Source organism: Giraffa tippelskirchi, chromosome 7 (assembly GCF_054371585.1).
Source record: "Giraffa tippelskirchi isolate mGirTip1 chromosome 7, T2T-mGirTip1v1.2.pri, whole genome shotgun sequence".
NCBI classification, from domain to species: domain Eukaryota; kingdom Metazoa; phylum Chordata; class Mammalia; order Artiodactyla; family Giraffidae; genus Giraffa; species Giraffa tippelskirchi.
The window spans coordinates 148,473,622-148,488,996 of NC_137281.1; the positions used below are offsets into that span (position 1 = coordinate 148,473,622).

At 42.5% G+C, this 15,375-nt stretch overlaps 2 protein-coding genes across 10 annotated transcripts in view; one reads left to right on the top strand and one right to left on the bottom strand.

Moving 5' to 3' along the window:
• TMED8 (transmembrane p24 trafficking protein family member 8) overlaps nt 1-3,813 on the bottom strand; it is a 28,513-nt gene extending 24,700 nt beyond the window's left edge. For 4 of the 5 annotated variants that reach the window (XR_014059605.1, XM_081510543.1, XM_081510542.1 and 1 more), the window contains exon 1: nt 3,663-3,813. Coding sequence is in view for 4 of the 5 variants with exons in the window: in XM_081510543.1 (XP_081366669.1) it covers nt 3,663-3,780 (118 nt within the window). In the remaining variant the exon portion in view is untranslated. Of the gene's footprint in view, nt 1-2,741; nt 3,521-3,662 lie in introns of those variants that run through there. The other variant, XM_081510544.1, reaches the window with a different exon arrangement.
• Nucleotides 3,814-4,118: 305 nt separating this feature from the next.
• Nucleotides 4,119-15,117, top strand: SAMD15 (sterile alpha motif domain containing 15). 5 transcript variants are annotated; one of them, XR_014059604.1, is made up of 4 exons: nt 4,119-5,790; nt 6,841-6,939; nt 10,493-12,493; nt 13,370-15,117. XR_014059604.1 is itself a non-coding variant. In XM_081510532.1 (3 exons), the coding sequence occupies exons 1-3, from the start codon at nt 4,147-4,149 to the stop codon at nt 13,604-13,606; spliced, it is 1,980 nt and encodes a 659-aa protein (XP_081366658.1). In that variant the 5' UTR covers nt 4,119-4,146; the 3' UTR covers nt 13,607-15,117. The 5 variants fall into 5 exon arrangements, 2 of the variants coding, with proteins under 2 accessions (XP_081366658.1, XP_081366659.1); XR_014059603.1 differs by having other exon boundaries at nt 10,493-10,642; XR_014059602.1 differs by having other exon boundaries at nt 10,493-10,638.
• The last annotated feature ends 258 nt before the right edge of the window (nt 15,118-15,375 follow it).

The following is a 15,375-nucleotide window of genomic DNA, read 5'->3' on the forward strand; positions in this document are numbered from 1 at the left end:
ATAACAGACTTTGCCCTTTATTTTCCCCAAAGCTCCCTAAACTACAAAAAAAAAAAAAAAGAAAGAATGAAAAGACCTGTTCTTAAGTGATGATGTAATGTATGCCTCAGAGTTTCACTCTATAAAGAGTGCGCACTCTCTCCTCTTGGGAATTGAAGGACCCAGGTGCCCCAAATAAAAGATTATTAAAAATAATCACAGTTCATAAAGTAACAAGAACACTATGACCACTGGAGAGCTTATTTCAGAAGAACATCAACATTTTTCTTACTTCATAACCAAAACCTCAGCTGATAAATATGAAGACCCTGAAAAGCTATTCTCTATCAAGAATACTTTTAAAAAACAAGTCACAGTTATTCTGGATAATTATAAATTCCTGCTTTGAAAGAATAAGACACACTGAGACATCTAAACCCTTAATTCAATAACAACTGCATGTCCAATCTCATTTCTTACTGCACTTTTCCCTCTAAGAAAGGATGACAGAAACCTCTTGATTTCATTTTTAGGTCTCTATTGCTTACTCCATTGCTTACTCATTGGATGATTTTCCAGAGGAAGGCAGCACAAGGATTCAATCAAACTCCTAATTTGAAGAAGTGTATTGAGTTTGCTCCCAAGCCTACACACCTCTGAGCTAAGGCAAATGCATGCTGTCCACACCCCTTCGGAAACCCAGCTTAACTCTAATTCAGGATTTCTCGATAGCAGCACTACTGACACCTGGGGCCAGATAATTCTGTGTGGTGGCGGCAGTCCTGTGCACTGGAGGGTGTTTACCTGGTGGCTCACCCAGTACAGAATCTGCCTGCAAAGCAGGAGACCCCAGTTTGTGATCCCTGGGTCGGAAAGACTCCCTGGAGAACGGAATGGCAACCCACTCCAGTATTCTTACCTAGAAAATTCCACAGACAGAGGAGCCTTGTGGGCTACAGTTCATGGGGTCGCAGAGAGTTGGACACGACTGAGTGACTAATATTTTACTTCTTTCCTATACATGGATGGAAGTCTCTGAGTCTCAGAATCTCAGTAATGGCGCTTCCTCTCCTCCCCAACCCAAGTGACAATCAAAATGTCCCCTAGGAGAGGGAAAATCTCTCCTGGTTGAGAACCACTGCTTTAACCTAAAGAACATTCTTGATACGCACTGGATGCTCTTTCAAATCTCTATATATGTTGAGACTATGTCTAACAATCTGGCAAGCATTTCCAGAGCACCTAGGACACAACATCAAGGGCTCCAGGAAATAGACAAGATAGACTCTAACTCCATCCTCCAGCTGACTTCTTGGGGGTACACACATAAATAACTGCAATAGAAGACACCCAATTATATGAAGTTTTGAATTGTTGATTTTTCTTCCTGGGCACTCTCATCTTACCAAACTAAAAACCCCTTGATGGCAAAGACCATCACCTGCCCGAGAATATCAATGCTTGATTAATGGCCAAAAAATAAATAAACTATTGGGAACTTCATCAAAACAAAGTAACAATTTCCTACAGATGGCAAAAACTCCACACCTAACTTGGGCAAGTCAACCTCTCTCAGCTGTAGCTTGCTCTGTAAAATGGGGAGGAAATGACTGTTGACAGGATTAAGTCAGATAATACAAGGAAATCTTTTTCCACATTGTGGCACAGAGTAAGCATTCACTTAGTGTAAGCTCTCATTACTATTATTTTATTAGCTATTTTATTAGCAACAAATGTTACCTCAAGGGGAAGAGGTTGTTCTGGACCACAATAACAAACTCCTACACAACATAAAAGAAAACAACACTCACCCTGCTTTCTGAGGGCGAGAGGAAGGAAGTAATCATAAGTATTTCTATCAAGTCCTGGGAGGAAAATGTGAATGCAGGAACCAATTACAAGGGGTGGGCTGGGGGGAGACACACTCAGAGACAAACCAACTATCCTCCAACACATTTCTGGACTATTCTTAAGGCCTTTATATTTAAAATGCTTGGGTATATTTGCCACAAAGATCTAAGGAGGAAGTAAAAAAAAGCCTTAATTTATAAATATTGATAGATGCAAATGACAGATGTTAATGAGACATTCTGAGTGTTCACTTGCTCAATCTTGCAGAAAGTAGGCTTAAAATTTCTGATTTACTACAAAGCATCAGAGTTCATAAGAAGGAAAAAGCCAAAAATTGTTAAACGTTTTAAAGTAAGAGAACATAAAGTCACATGAAAAGGAAAAAGCTGAGTGATTCAAAGGGGTGTGTGTGGAAATCTTTTTCCACATTGTGGCACAGAGTAAGCGTTCAATTAGTGTAACCAATTGTAATGGGCCAAGTACTTTGGCCCATTAGGAAATGGGAGCTATTTAGGACAGAAGAAAAAGACAAGGAAAGTCACCATGCTGGAAGATACACATTCAGATACACATCTGACCGCAGGTGGAGTTTCGGTGAGCAAAAACAGACCTTATTCTCACAATAATGGGTAACACCAGTAATCATACATACCCTGGGCGAGGCACCAAGTGCCTCATACACACTGGTCTATGCAACCCTCCCAGCAGTCTTTCAGGCAGGTACTACAGTGCCTTCAGTTTACAGATGAGGAAACAAATAGAAAAGTAACTTGCCCAGGTAAATGAAAGATTCAGCCGCCAACCCAGGCACCATCGCACCACCTGTACTATAATGGGGTTGATTTTAATTTCAGAACTGGTAAGTTAATTTATACTTGCTACTTGGGGAAACCAGTTCTCTCCCCACCTACCCTTTTGTATTTCAAAGGAGAATCTTTTCAGTTGCATTCCGTGTAGAGATAAGGAGACGTGAAAGGTAAAAGTGCAATCGGAGGACACTTTCGCCTTCGAACACTGACAATGTAGCAATCCAAACGGAGGAAACTAGCGTGGGTAGAAACGAGATAAGTCTCCTGAACAAGAAGAGGGTCCCGGAGAATGAGGGAGGTCGCCAACGTTCCTTCCTACATGGCCGTTATTTCCTGCCTTGGCCGCTACGTTCATTCAAAGAGACCCCAGAGCCTACATAACTTCCAACTCTGCTTTTCATCTCGCCCATTCTTGATGGAGAGAAAAGGATGCGAGGTGAGGTGCGGGGGGCCTAGGTGCAGGGTGCAGGGCGCGGGGGGTGGCGGTGGGGGAAGGAGGCTAGAGCAAATGGGATTCTGGACAAATGAAGGCGAGGCTGCCTCTTCGGATGCGGGGCGGAGAGGCGCGTGGAAAAAGGTCGGGACCTGAGACAGAGGTGAGGATCAGGACGGGGAGCCAGAAACCCCGGGACAGCCAAGGCGGCGGGGTCGGGGGTCAGCAGCCAAGGAGTAGTGGGCGGGCGTGTGCTGAAGAGCCGCCGGGGGCACAGCTCGGTCACTACCATCGGGGCTGATCTAAGAAAGGAAGCGGGCAGGAACTAAGGCATTTTGAAAACAGAAGTAGAAAATAATCTCGAGCGAAGGGCCAGCCCGGGGGATAGCAGCGGCCGGGATGGGGGTGGTGGGCGCAGGAGGGTCGCGGCCCGGGCAGGAGCCGAGGCAGGGGCTCCGCGCGCGAAGGGGCTCCCCCCAGGCCGGTCAGCTCCTCCAGACATCGCGGGACGGAGCTCGCCCGAGCCTCGCGCCGAAGCGCGGGGCCCCGAGGCCGGCGGCACGCACCCGCCGGCGCCCGGCCTTGCGTACCTGAGGCGGCCGCCTGGCTCCCCTCCACTCCCGGGCCGTCCCCGAGGCCGCGCGCCGACCCTCGGCGGGCTGCGGGGCTCCAGACGCCCGGCCCCTCAGCCGCCCGCGGCTCCGACATCTGCACCCCGCGCTCGCAGCGCCTCTGCCGCCCGCCGCCGGGAGCTCCGAAAACAGCCGAAGGCCGAGCTCCGCCGCGAAGAGCCGAGCGGAGCCCGCGGGCCGGAAGGGGCAGCGCGCCGGTCCCCGCGCGCTCACGGGAGCTCTGGTCAGCGGAGGCTGGCGACCCGGGCTCGGGGGACGGGGTGGGGGTGGGGGGTTCAGTTCAATCAGCCATAGCAGATTTTTAGTCAGTGCTTGAAAGAACAAACAAAACCCGGCGGTGGGGAAGATTCCTTGAGACCTGGCCGGAAGTCGTGGTCTCCATAGAGACGTTATCGGAAGTTGGAGTTGCTAGGCGGCCTGGGCGCGACGGCTCATCTGCGTCATGGCTGAAGTCCCAGAGGATTACGATTCCCCCTCTGAGGAAAAGGAAGACCTGAAGACTGAGAGACCGAAACTTCAGTTTCTTCAGGTGACTGAAGATATCGAACCAGGCAGCGTGGCAGAGGCAGGCTCAGAGATTCCTGTAGAGATTGACCAAGAGCCACAGCCAGAGACAGAGGAAGAGGCCTTCAAAGAGAAGACACCAGAGAGTGCTAAAGATTTGCCTCCGCACCTAAAACCAACCTGGACGTCCGAGGAAGAGGTTCCCCACAAGTTCAGGATAGACCTTTTCAGCGAGGTTGAGCTAGAGATTCCCCTAGAGGTAAAATCAGAGACTTTTGGACAAATAGAAAGAGAGCTTTTCAAGGATTTGCAAGTCTCTGTGGACAGAAAGCATGAGGAACCAGAGGAGGAAGCCAAACCGGATGCTCCTGAGGATGTACCCATAGAAGAGAGCAAACCAGAGGTTCCAGAGGAGTCACTCAGAGAGCAATATGAAAAGACAGGTCTAGAACCTACAGAGCCGACCAAACCGGAATCTCCAAATGAGAAACCAAGAAAATCAATTGAAGAGGCAGATCAACAGCCACCAAAGGTGACTACATCAGAGAATCCAGAGGAAATACAAAGTAAGTCACCTACAGAGAAAAGGGCAGAGTCACCTGAGCAGGCCGAACCAGGGTTTCCAGAAGAGAAACCAAGTACGGCTACTGAGGAAACACAAGAAAAAACTCCAGAGCCACTAGAAGAGATCGAATCAGAGTTTTCTGAGGAAAAGTCAAGAAAACCAATTGAGGAAACAGTTACAGAGCCATCAGGAAAGACCACACTGGAAGTTCACGAGGAGACACAAAGTAAGTCAACTTCAGAAAGAGTTCTAGAGCCACCAGAGGACACCAAACCAGCAGATCAAAAAGATAAGCAGAAAAAGTCAACCGAGGAGACAGACCTAACACCATCACATAAGTTCAGATCAGAGGAGACACTAAGAAAGTCGACTGAGGAGAAAGGTCCAGAGCCCCCAGAACAAACTAAAGCAGAGTTTCCAAAGAAAGAACCAGAGGAAACTGAAGAAACAGGTCAAGTGCCACCACAGAAGATCAAACCAGAGGTGCAAGAGAAGACACAAACAGAGCCAACTAGGGAGATAGATTTAGAGTTATGGGATAAAAGCAAACAACTACTTAGAAGAGAGACACCTGTAGAATTTGCCAAGGAAGATAGGCCAGAAGCAATCAAATTTAAACATTCTGTCGACAGGGATGAGCCTGAGTACTCTGACTATCCAATAGGAAAGTTGTTACTAAAAGAAACTAAAGTTTCAAAAGACCATGTACTAGAGCCTCTTCCAATAAGTGAAGTAGACTCAGTGAATACAGATTATGAGTTTTCTAAAGAACTCCAAAATCTGTTCCAGCTTTCTGATATCAATTATGAATTCTACTCTGTTTTCTCTGAGTCTCAGAGGGATTTAAAAGAGTCCTCTGGTGAAAAGCAAGATCCGTCCCTAGAGTCAGTGCAACTGGTATATAAAGATAGAGACACCCAGCCAAAAAAAAATTCTGATCTACAATTTGAGTATCTTCAATGGAGCCCAGAAAAAGTTGCCAAGTGGATTTGCCAGCTAGGCTTCCCTCAATACAAGGTACACAAAAATAACATTTTTGTGTGTGTGTTACATACTCTAATTCCTTTACTTCTTATTCCTCTATGCTTTCCTGAGATTTTGCATCTTTACTGGAAGAAGTGTAGGACAGGCATGGACAATGGTAGAGGTAACTTGGATTTTAATTTTGGCCTTTCCACTGATATATACATATATTCGTATATTGGGAGAGGAGGGAAAGGTCACATTTGTTTTTCCTATTCATCATGGTGATTATACTTCTTTACAATCCTTGAATAAAGACTAATTTATGTAGGCTTCTTTTCATAGAAATCTGTATTTCTAAAAAGATTTCATCTGTGGTAGATTTTTTTGGGTTTGGGGTTTTTTTTAAGCTTAAAAAAAATTGATTTTTTGGCTGCGCTGGGTCTTCATTGTGGCTCATGAGCTTGGCAACTGCTCTGTGGCATGTGAGATCCCAACTTTCCGACCAGGGATGGAACCTGCATCCATCCCCCACACCAGAAGGCGGACTCCCAACCACTGGATGGACTACCAGGGAAGTCCCTGAGGTAGACTTTTTGGTACTTTGTTTTTATTAGCAGCTCCCTTAACTTGAACTTGTATTGTTAGTCTTAGTATCTACCCCCGATGTGTTATATGTATTGTGATCACCTACCAGTACTAATTTTTATAGCCAATTAACCAAGACTAGTTTTCTTTTTAAAATGGAGTGAATCCTCTTATTTCACTGCCAAGTATGTTCTTAGGCTACTACAAACAACACAAGATCTGAAATCTTTGGTACTTCTGTACTTAAAAATGTAGTTCAGGTAAGAAAGAAGCACTGGTTGTATCATGCCAAAAAAAAAAAAAAGCAGTATGAAATTTAATCAAGAATTTAAAATATGTAGGATTATTAGGATTATTAAAATTATTTTTTCTCAGTACTGTGCTAGCAACAAACATGATTTATTTATTCCTCCCTTCTTGCCTCTTTCCTTCCTTCCCTCCTCCCTTTCCCTTTCTTGCTTTTTCTTCCTGTATTGGCCATCCATCTTTTGAGTGATGTTCTCATTGTACTGACAGGAGTGTTTTACCACAAACTTCATCAGTGGCCGAAAACTCATACATGTAAACTGCTCAAACCTCCCTCAGATGGGGATAACAGATTTTGAGGACATGAAGGTAAGTTGTATATGGTCTCCTGATAGAGCACTGCAGCAGTACTACCATCTATCTCAAACCAGCTTCCTTTTATTCCAACCTGGCCTTCGATTTCTGCCAGTGGTGGTATCATACTCCCAGTCCCCCAGGCTCATAGTGGTTGCTTCCACTCTTTCCTTTGATTCCCCACACAGATCCCAAGAACTCTCTCTCCTATATCATCTGGTTTTCTCCATTCCCACTTGTTCAGGCCTTTATCAGACCTTTACTAGAATATACACAACATTCTAGTTGCCTGCTTTTAGCCTCTGTCTATAGGCCCTTGGGGACTTTCCAGGTGGTGCTAGTGGTAAAGAACCTGCCTGCCAATGCACAAGACACAAGAGACATGGGTTCAGTCCCTGGGTCAAGAAGATCTCCTGGAGGAGGGCATGGCAACCCAGTCCAGGAATCTTTCCTGGAGAATCCCATGGACAGAGGAGCCTGGTGGGCTCACAATAGGGTCACAATAGAGTTGGACACAACTGAAGTAACGTAGCACAGCATAGGCCCTTTGGATTCAAGGGCCCTGATTTTAGACTATCACTTTCCAACCATTTACACAGTGTTCTCCTCAGAAGCCTTCTTTAGATAGTCTCAACTCCTTAGCTTCACAGTGGTGGGCTTCCCTTGTGGCTCAGATGGTGAAGAATCCTCCAGCAATGCGAGAGACCCGGCTTCAATCCCTGTGTTGGGAAGATCCCCCGGAGGAGGGCTTGGCAACCCATTCCAGTATTCTTGCCTGGAGAATCCCCATGGACAGAGGAGCCTGGCTGGCTACAGTCCATGGGGTCGCAAAAGCGACTAGGCACACACACAACTCCTTAGCTTAGGATTCAGGATCCTCCACAAGTGTTCTCCCACCACCATGAATCTCCTGCTCCAGCCTCACAGGTCAAGCTCACACCCTTGCAAACCTGTCTCATGCATTCCTCCTCCTATTAATACATCTTTGCTCAGTTCCCCCTCCCCCTGCATAACTACTATGAATCTTAGTCATCCTTCATGACCCCAGTCAATTCTCATCTCCCCAGGAAATTTTTCCCGATCTTCCCAGCCCATGGTAGCCTCATCTCCAAAGCTCTCCTGCGTATTATGTCTATAACACCCATATGGCACTAAAACTAAACAAAACAAAACACCGTATGTGTTTTGCTTGCTCTGCTCCCTAACTTTGAAACAAGTTGCATTAACCTCTCTGCACCTCAGTTTCCTAAGATCTCTCCAGCACCAAGAGTCCATGATTATCTTTGCATAACAGTACCCTCCATTTATAGTATTTTGTAGTGTACAAAACTTCCCATCCATAATCTCATTTCTAACCTTTGCTTGAATACCTCTCACCTCAACATACCGGTGGTTTCATTCATTACACTGTTGCCCATAAATGTGCTGCCTCAATGGTTCTCAGTCTTGGACAGGCTTTAGAATCAAATGAGATTAAAAAAAGATTCCTGGGTTCCAGACTCCAGAGCTTTTGATTCATTAGGTCTCGGGTAGGCCCTGGAATTTGTTCCCTAGATGACTCCTTTTTTCTTTCCTTTTTCCCCACCCAAGGGGAATTTGGTGAGTTTTATTTATTTTTTGGCCACACCATATGGCTTGCAGGATCTGAGTTCCCTGACCAAGGATTGAACCCAAGTTCTCATCAGCAATAGCACAGAGGGCTAACCACTGGACTGCCAAGGAGTTTCCCCCTAGGTAACTCTTGATCAGTCCTTAGAACTATATAATTCCATAAGTTATATGATTTAGAAAGTAAGAAAATTATCTTTGTTAATACATAAAGTCCTTTTTCTGACAACAGAATATAAAGAAATCCTTTAAATTGTTAAATACATAGTTCTAAGTGAACATTTAGTCTCTTGTACTCTTATCAATAGCTATCCTCTCTGAGTTTTTACTGTATGTTGGACACCATATATCTATTACTTCATTTAATCCCCATTTACAGAAGAGAAAACTGAGGCCAGAAAGGTGAAGCAACTTACACAAAATCATTCAGATAATAATAGCCAGGATTCAAATATATTCTGTATAATATCCCAATCCATGCTGTATTTAAACCACTACACTATATTGCCTCTTTTTTTAATATTGCCTCTTTAAATGAAAAATCTTATAACTCTGAACCCACATATATATAATATAGAAAAGGACAACTTATTACAAATTATTAATTACAATCATGCTTTCATGTAGCTACCAAGTACTACCAGGTAAATATCTTATTCTTCTTATGTTCAAAGATAATACAACCATTTTTATGAGCTCTAATTTCTGCTGCTACTGCTAAGTCACTTCAGTCGTGTCCGACACTGTGCGACCCCATAACGGCAGCCCACCAGGCTCCCCCGTCCATGGGATTTTCCAGGCAAGAGTACTGGAGTGGGGCGCCATTGCCTTCTCCGTCTAATTTCTACTTATGTATATAATGTACTCAATTTTCTAAATAAAAATAAGGAACAGAAATGCAAAATAGTAACTTGTAATATAAATTCCTAAAACATTTAAATACCAAAAACTTCAACTTTCATCATGAGAAAGTGTTAAAAGTCTGCCAGGTCATTTTGCTTTCCTTGACATTTTCATTCCAAAAGTACAATATCAATGTGCATAATAAAAATTCTAATTATGCTTTTTCTAGTCTTGCAAGAAGCAAGAGGTCTTAAATATCTTCTGAAATCTCAAGAGTAAATGATGAACCCAGTAGTCTCTCCTTATATTCCAAGAAGTTTGAATAAACAAACTTTGGAATACTTATTATCAAAGTCAGTAGACAAATATGGCCTCTCCTTGAAATTATTAGGGTAACAAAGATAAAGATATTCATACAGGTATGTTGATAAGCTTTGCTTGACAAGTCCACATAAAAAAAGCTAATTATACACTATGATACAGGTAACTTTTTAGAGATCAAACATGACCTTAAGCATACCACAGATACCTTCCTTACTGATACACTAAGCGTTTGTTACCCCACCATTGTAATTATAGCACTAGTACAGTATATCCACAATTTTATCTCATAACAACACTTAAGCAATGTAGTTATCTTTTTCATGCCAACTCTCAATTATCATCGTTCACAGGCTTTAGAGATTGGGAGGAGTCAGGACAGGTTGCTTAATTGTACAGAATTTTGGACATGGCTGCTAAGAAACTGGATCACATGTAAACTGTGCTTCCCATTTATAAGTGAAGTGAAGTCACTCAGTCATGTCTGACTCTTTGCGACCCCATGGATTATAGCCTGCTAGGCTCCTCTGTCCATGGAATTCTCCAGGCAAGAATACTGGAGTGGGTTGCCATTTCCTCTCCAGGGGATCTTCCCGACCCAGGGATCGAACCCAGGTCTCCCACATTGCAGGCAGACGCTTGACCGTCTGAGCCACCAGGGAAGCCCCATTTATAAGCCTTGCAATTAATTCATGGCTAGTTTCTGTTCTCTTCAGCTTCTTTTTACTTTCATAATTTTGCAACTACTCATACTTCCCTTACAGAAATAACTCACCTTTCCCTTTGTCCTTCCTAGGACATACTAAGATGACCAGAGAAGAGCTAAATGTATAGGTTAGACTGGGAGGAGTCCAGAAGAAAAGAAGCACTAATTATTCTTCCCTGGCCAAGAGAGCTCTGGAAACTGCTCTCCTGTGTTTCTCATTTGTAGTGATGCACTCGGTTGGTAAAAAGGAGAAAATATTTCTATATTGTCCTTTTCTTGTCCCTACTTATTCTAGGGACAAGCTGTTAATAGACAAGATAGCACTGCGTTTACTTTAGCTTTCTGTCTTAAAAAAATATTTCTCAAAATATTTTTAACCATTCACTCCAAGTGAACAAAAGATAACAGATAACTCTGTGACAAATATTTGGAGAAGAACAGATGAATTGCACATTCCTTTTATATGCCTGATCGTATATTTCAAAGTAGAGCCTTATCAGCTTCATAATATCTCAGCAATTTTACTACACCTGCCTTGTAGCAAGCTGCTTAAATAGCACAACTCATGTCACAAACAACATGTCAGCAATTGTCACTAAATGAAAAATTTTTTTTTAAATTTTCAAGTAATTTTAGTTTTACAGGACAGTTGCAAAAATAGTACAGAGAGTTCCCATGTACTCTTAATCCTGTTTCCCCTAATGTTAACATCTTATGTAATCAGGATACCTTTATCAAAACAAAGAAATTAACACCAGCACAGAACTATTCAACAAACTATGGACTTTATGCAGACTTCTGCAGTTTTCCCACTGATGTCCTTTTCTCATTCCAAGATCTAGTTGGAGATTGCATTTAGCTGTCCTGTTTCCTTGGTCTTCTCCAATATAGGACAATTTCTTGATCTTTCTTTGTCTTTTATGACCTTGACACTTTGAAGAGTAGTAGCCTGGTATTTTGTAGATTTCACTTAGTTTATCTCACGTTTCCCATGAAATTATGCTTTGTGGGGAAACCATCACATAGATGATGATATCATTTAATCATAGCAGGGAGTACATGGCATTGACATGATCTATTATTGGAGATGTTAACTTTGATCACTGGGTTAAGGTGGTGTCTGCAAATTTCTTCACCACAGTTACTGTGTTTCTCTTTCATATTCTCTTCATCAAAAGTGAGTTACTGAGTCCAGCCCACAGTCAAAGGGAGGAGAATTAAGCTCCCTCTCCTGGAGGGAGTGAAGAATCTGCAGGCAATGTGGGAGACTTGGGTTCAATCCCTGGGTTGGGAAGATCCCCTGGAGGAGGGTATGGCAACCCACTCCAGTATGCTTGCCTGGAGAATCTCCATGGACAGAGGAGCCTGGTGGTCACAGGGTCCATGGGGTTGCGGAGTTGGACACAACTGAGCGACTAAGCACAGCATGGCGCAGACCTTGAGTAAAGACCACAGTATTAAACATACTGGGGGAGGTAGTTTGAGGCTATGCAAATTACCTGTTTCGCCTTAAAGCTTTGCCCGATAATTTTAGCATTCATCAATGTATCTTCCCTGCATCAGTTATTACTGTTATTCTAATGATGATTTCCTATTTCTCCATTCCTTCCATGTTTAATTGGAACTCAGCTTAAGGAACTCCTCTGTGTTTGTCTTTTGAATCTTGAAACCTCAGTGGCTACAGACCTTAATTAGTATTCCCACTGGGAATGCAAGGCAATGATATAGACTCTGTCTTTTACCTACAACCATCCCTAGAGTCGGAGAAGGCAATGGCACCCCACTCCAGTACTCTTGCCTGGAAAATCCCATGGACGGAGGAGCCTGGTAGGCCACAGTCCATGGGGTCGCTAAGAGTCGGAGATGACTGAGCGACTTCACTTTCACTTTTCCCTTTCATGCACTGGAGAAGGAAATGGCAGCCCACTCCAGTATTCTTGCCTGGAGAATCCCAGGGACGGCGGAGCCTGGTGGGCTGCCGTCTATGGGGTCGCACAGAGTCGGACACGACTGAAGCGACTTAGCAGCAGCAGCATCAGCAGCAGCAGCAGCAGCAGCAGCATCCCTAGAGTCTGAACAACTCCAATTTAAGTAAGATTTGATAAGAAAGTTATCTTACTTATCTAAAATGCATTTTATGTGCAGTTTTGCATCAGGCTTAGAAATATCTATGGTGTGAATTTTATAGCCTTGTAACTATGGCCAGTATTTTTAAACAAATGCAAATTCATTCCATGTACTCCTTTGACTGTGTTCTAGCAGCAGTCTCATGGACTACATTCTCACCCAGAACCAGAATATGAATTCAAATAGCAGTGTTATAGCAGATCTACAATTAAAACTAGACTTTGAAAGTGCAATGACAGTTTAATCGAGCATATCATGTGGCATGGTACTCAGTGAATACAAATTATATTTTAGAGACATTGAAAATTCTGGCAAAAGTATTTTTAAAAAATACACAAGTATAAGCACTAATAAATTTTAACTGGAATTTTAATGTCTGCTTTTTAGTGTTTGAGATTTATTTCCAGTCCAATGCATTACTATTTGAGTAATGATTTTTTTCTTAGTTGATGATTAACTGAGCCCCTTATAGACAAGTTATTCATTAACCTTCCTAGAGAAAGTCATGGCTCCTAATCTGACCATATTATCTGCTCATATTGTTGGTCAAATTGCTCAGCCAAAAAAGAGAAATGAACCCATCTTGCCTATTTGATCCAAGAGCCTAGAAACATCTTTAAGTGGTACTTTTAGAAAGATAAATCATGTGATGTTTCTGTTAAGAAATGTGCTTTGATAATGCCAGGGTGGGAAGTCTTTCAGTGTATTCATTGTTTTATTTCCTCATAGAATTAGCTTGAGGGGTTAGCATTCAAGAGGTCTATGAAACTAAGTAAAACTTACTTGATTTTAGTTGTATTTTCAGGAAATTCCCATTAAAAAATTATCCTTGCATTACAGGTAATTTCTTGGCATACCCGGAAGCTGCTGGGAATTGAAGAGCCATTATTCACACGCTCCATCCGCCTTCCCTACAGAGACAATACTGGCTTATTTTTAGAACGAAAAGGTCATAGTGGAGTTAAGTCTGATTCCTTGACCTTGTCTGAATTTGTGCGAGAAGCAGGATTACAGGATTATGCTCCACGGGTGACCACCCCTGAAAAGGACGCAGCATTATATTCCATTGACCTGTAGGGCAAGCTGGTTCACTTAACTTGAAAATCAAACTAAATTATGAGGGGGGAAGAAATGAGGCATTTCTGTGTTTTCTTTTCTCCTCTTCATTCAGAATCAGTTTGAACTGCTGGTCCATTCCTAGTTCTGCCACTGACTCACAGCGCCCTCCCTTTATTTATGTTTCAACTTCTCCCCTTGTTAAAACAAAGATAGCAATAGCTCTCTTCCTGAGTAACTGTAAGACTTCCTGATAAATTCTACTACTTCATCTGGTTTTGGAACACGTTGGGAAAACATAACTAAAAGTAAAATCACCTGCCAACTCATAATCCCAGATAATTCTTGAATCAGCATTAAATCAGACCGTGATGCACATTACAGGTAGGTCACTAAAGAGATTGCTGAGACAAGGACCTCTCACCCTTTTATAAAGCCAGGCAGATATGATCCATTCTTGACGTGTTAACTGTCTGTATCCAAAAGAAATGAAAACTTTTCATATCTTTGTGACAAACAGAAAGTTACTACCTGGAGCCAAGCACTTAGGCTAAACTCCCAGCGTCAGGAAGACAAAGTACCCCTGAAATGCTCTCATTTCAAAGTGGCTCCAACAGCCCTGCCCCCAGAAGACAGTCCTGGGATGGAAAACTGGCAGAAGGTTTATTCACCTTTTAAAAAATATTAGCATACATCTCCAAAACAGACAAAAAGGATTTAAATTGCAAGTTTTTAAAAGAAAGTGTTTTATGAAAAAGCGGGGGTCAGGGGAGTTCTCATTCCTTTTTGGCATCAGAGAACAAAAATTTTTAAATATCTTTTTAGATTTGTATTTACCTGTTAAAACAGCATGGCTTATAGAAGTATCACAGACCATGGAGTAGGTCTGGGGTTTGTCTACAAGGCTTCCTATGCAGTACCACCAGACTTTTATAAAATGAAATTCAGACCAGCGGCTACACATGACTGGGCTGCTCACAAGAAATGAAAAATACTTTTTGTTGCTTGAATGACTCTGATTCCTCTCCACTTTCATAGACTTTAACTTCTCTTTCTCTTCCCAGGCACACTTCTTAATCCTAAAAACCACTGTACCCTATCCAGTTCCTTACACCTGAATGACTATTCAAAGGAATCGTTTTTTATTTTTCCTAGTGTGAGAAAGAACAGTGCCTCAATTTAGCTTTCATACCAAGAATATTAATGTTTGATGATGAACCTAAACTTTTCCCCGAGCAGACTATCAAAATTTTATCTTAGACCATTTAAAATTGTACGGTTGAGTCTGTTTGGCTCATAAACATGCAAAAGAGAAAAATGTAAATGATTAACCTAAGACCATGGTGGTTTCCATGGACAGTGAATAGCTTTGTTCGAAAGAACTTTAGCATTTGGCTAACAATGGTTCTGTTTAGTGACAGCACTGTCACTACCATCCTTTCTCAACTTGATTGTTACTAATACTGTTTTCTATTCTGATTGACATAAAGTAATTGCAAAACATGAAATAAATCTGAACTGTGCTGTGCTTAGTTGCTCACTTGTGTCCGACTCTTTGTGACCCCCTGGACTGTAGTCACCAGGCTCTTCTGTCCATGAGGATTCTCCAGGCAAGAATACTGTGATTGCTTACCACACATCTTATTTTTCTATCCAAACTGTAGGAAAATCAAGGTGTTTCATTTGTTAGCTATATACTACTACGGGGAAAGAATGTAACTATGTACTGTAGCTATATATTGTAGTTACATACTACTATAGAAATGTATATACTGTATAGAATGTAGTTA

Coding starts and splice junctions, on each gene's coding strand:
- SAMD15 (XM_081510532.1), top strand. CDS start 4,147: ATGGCTGAAGTCCCAGAGGATTACGATTCCCCCTCTGAGGAAAAGGAA. Junction 5,791..6,840: donor TAGGCTTCCCTCAATACAAG/GTACACAAAAAT, acceptor TTGTACTGACAG/GAGTGTTTTACCACAAACTT. Junction 6,940..13,369: donor CAGATTTTGAGGACATGAAG/GTAAGTTGTATA, acceptor CTTGCATTACAG/GTAATTTCTTGGCATACCCG.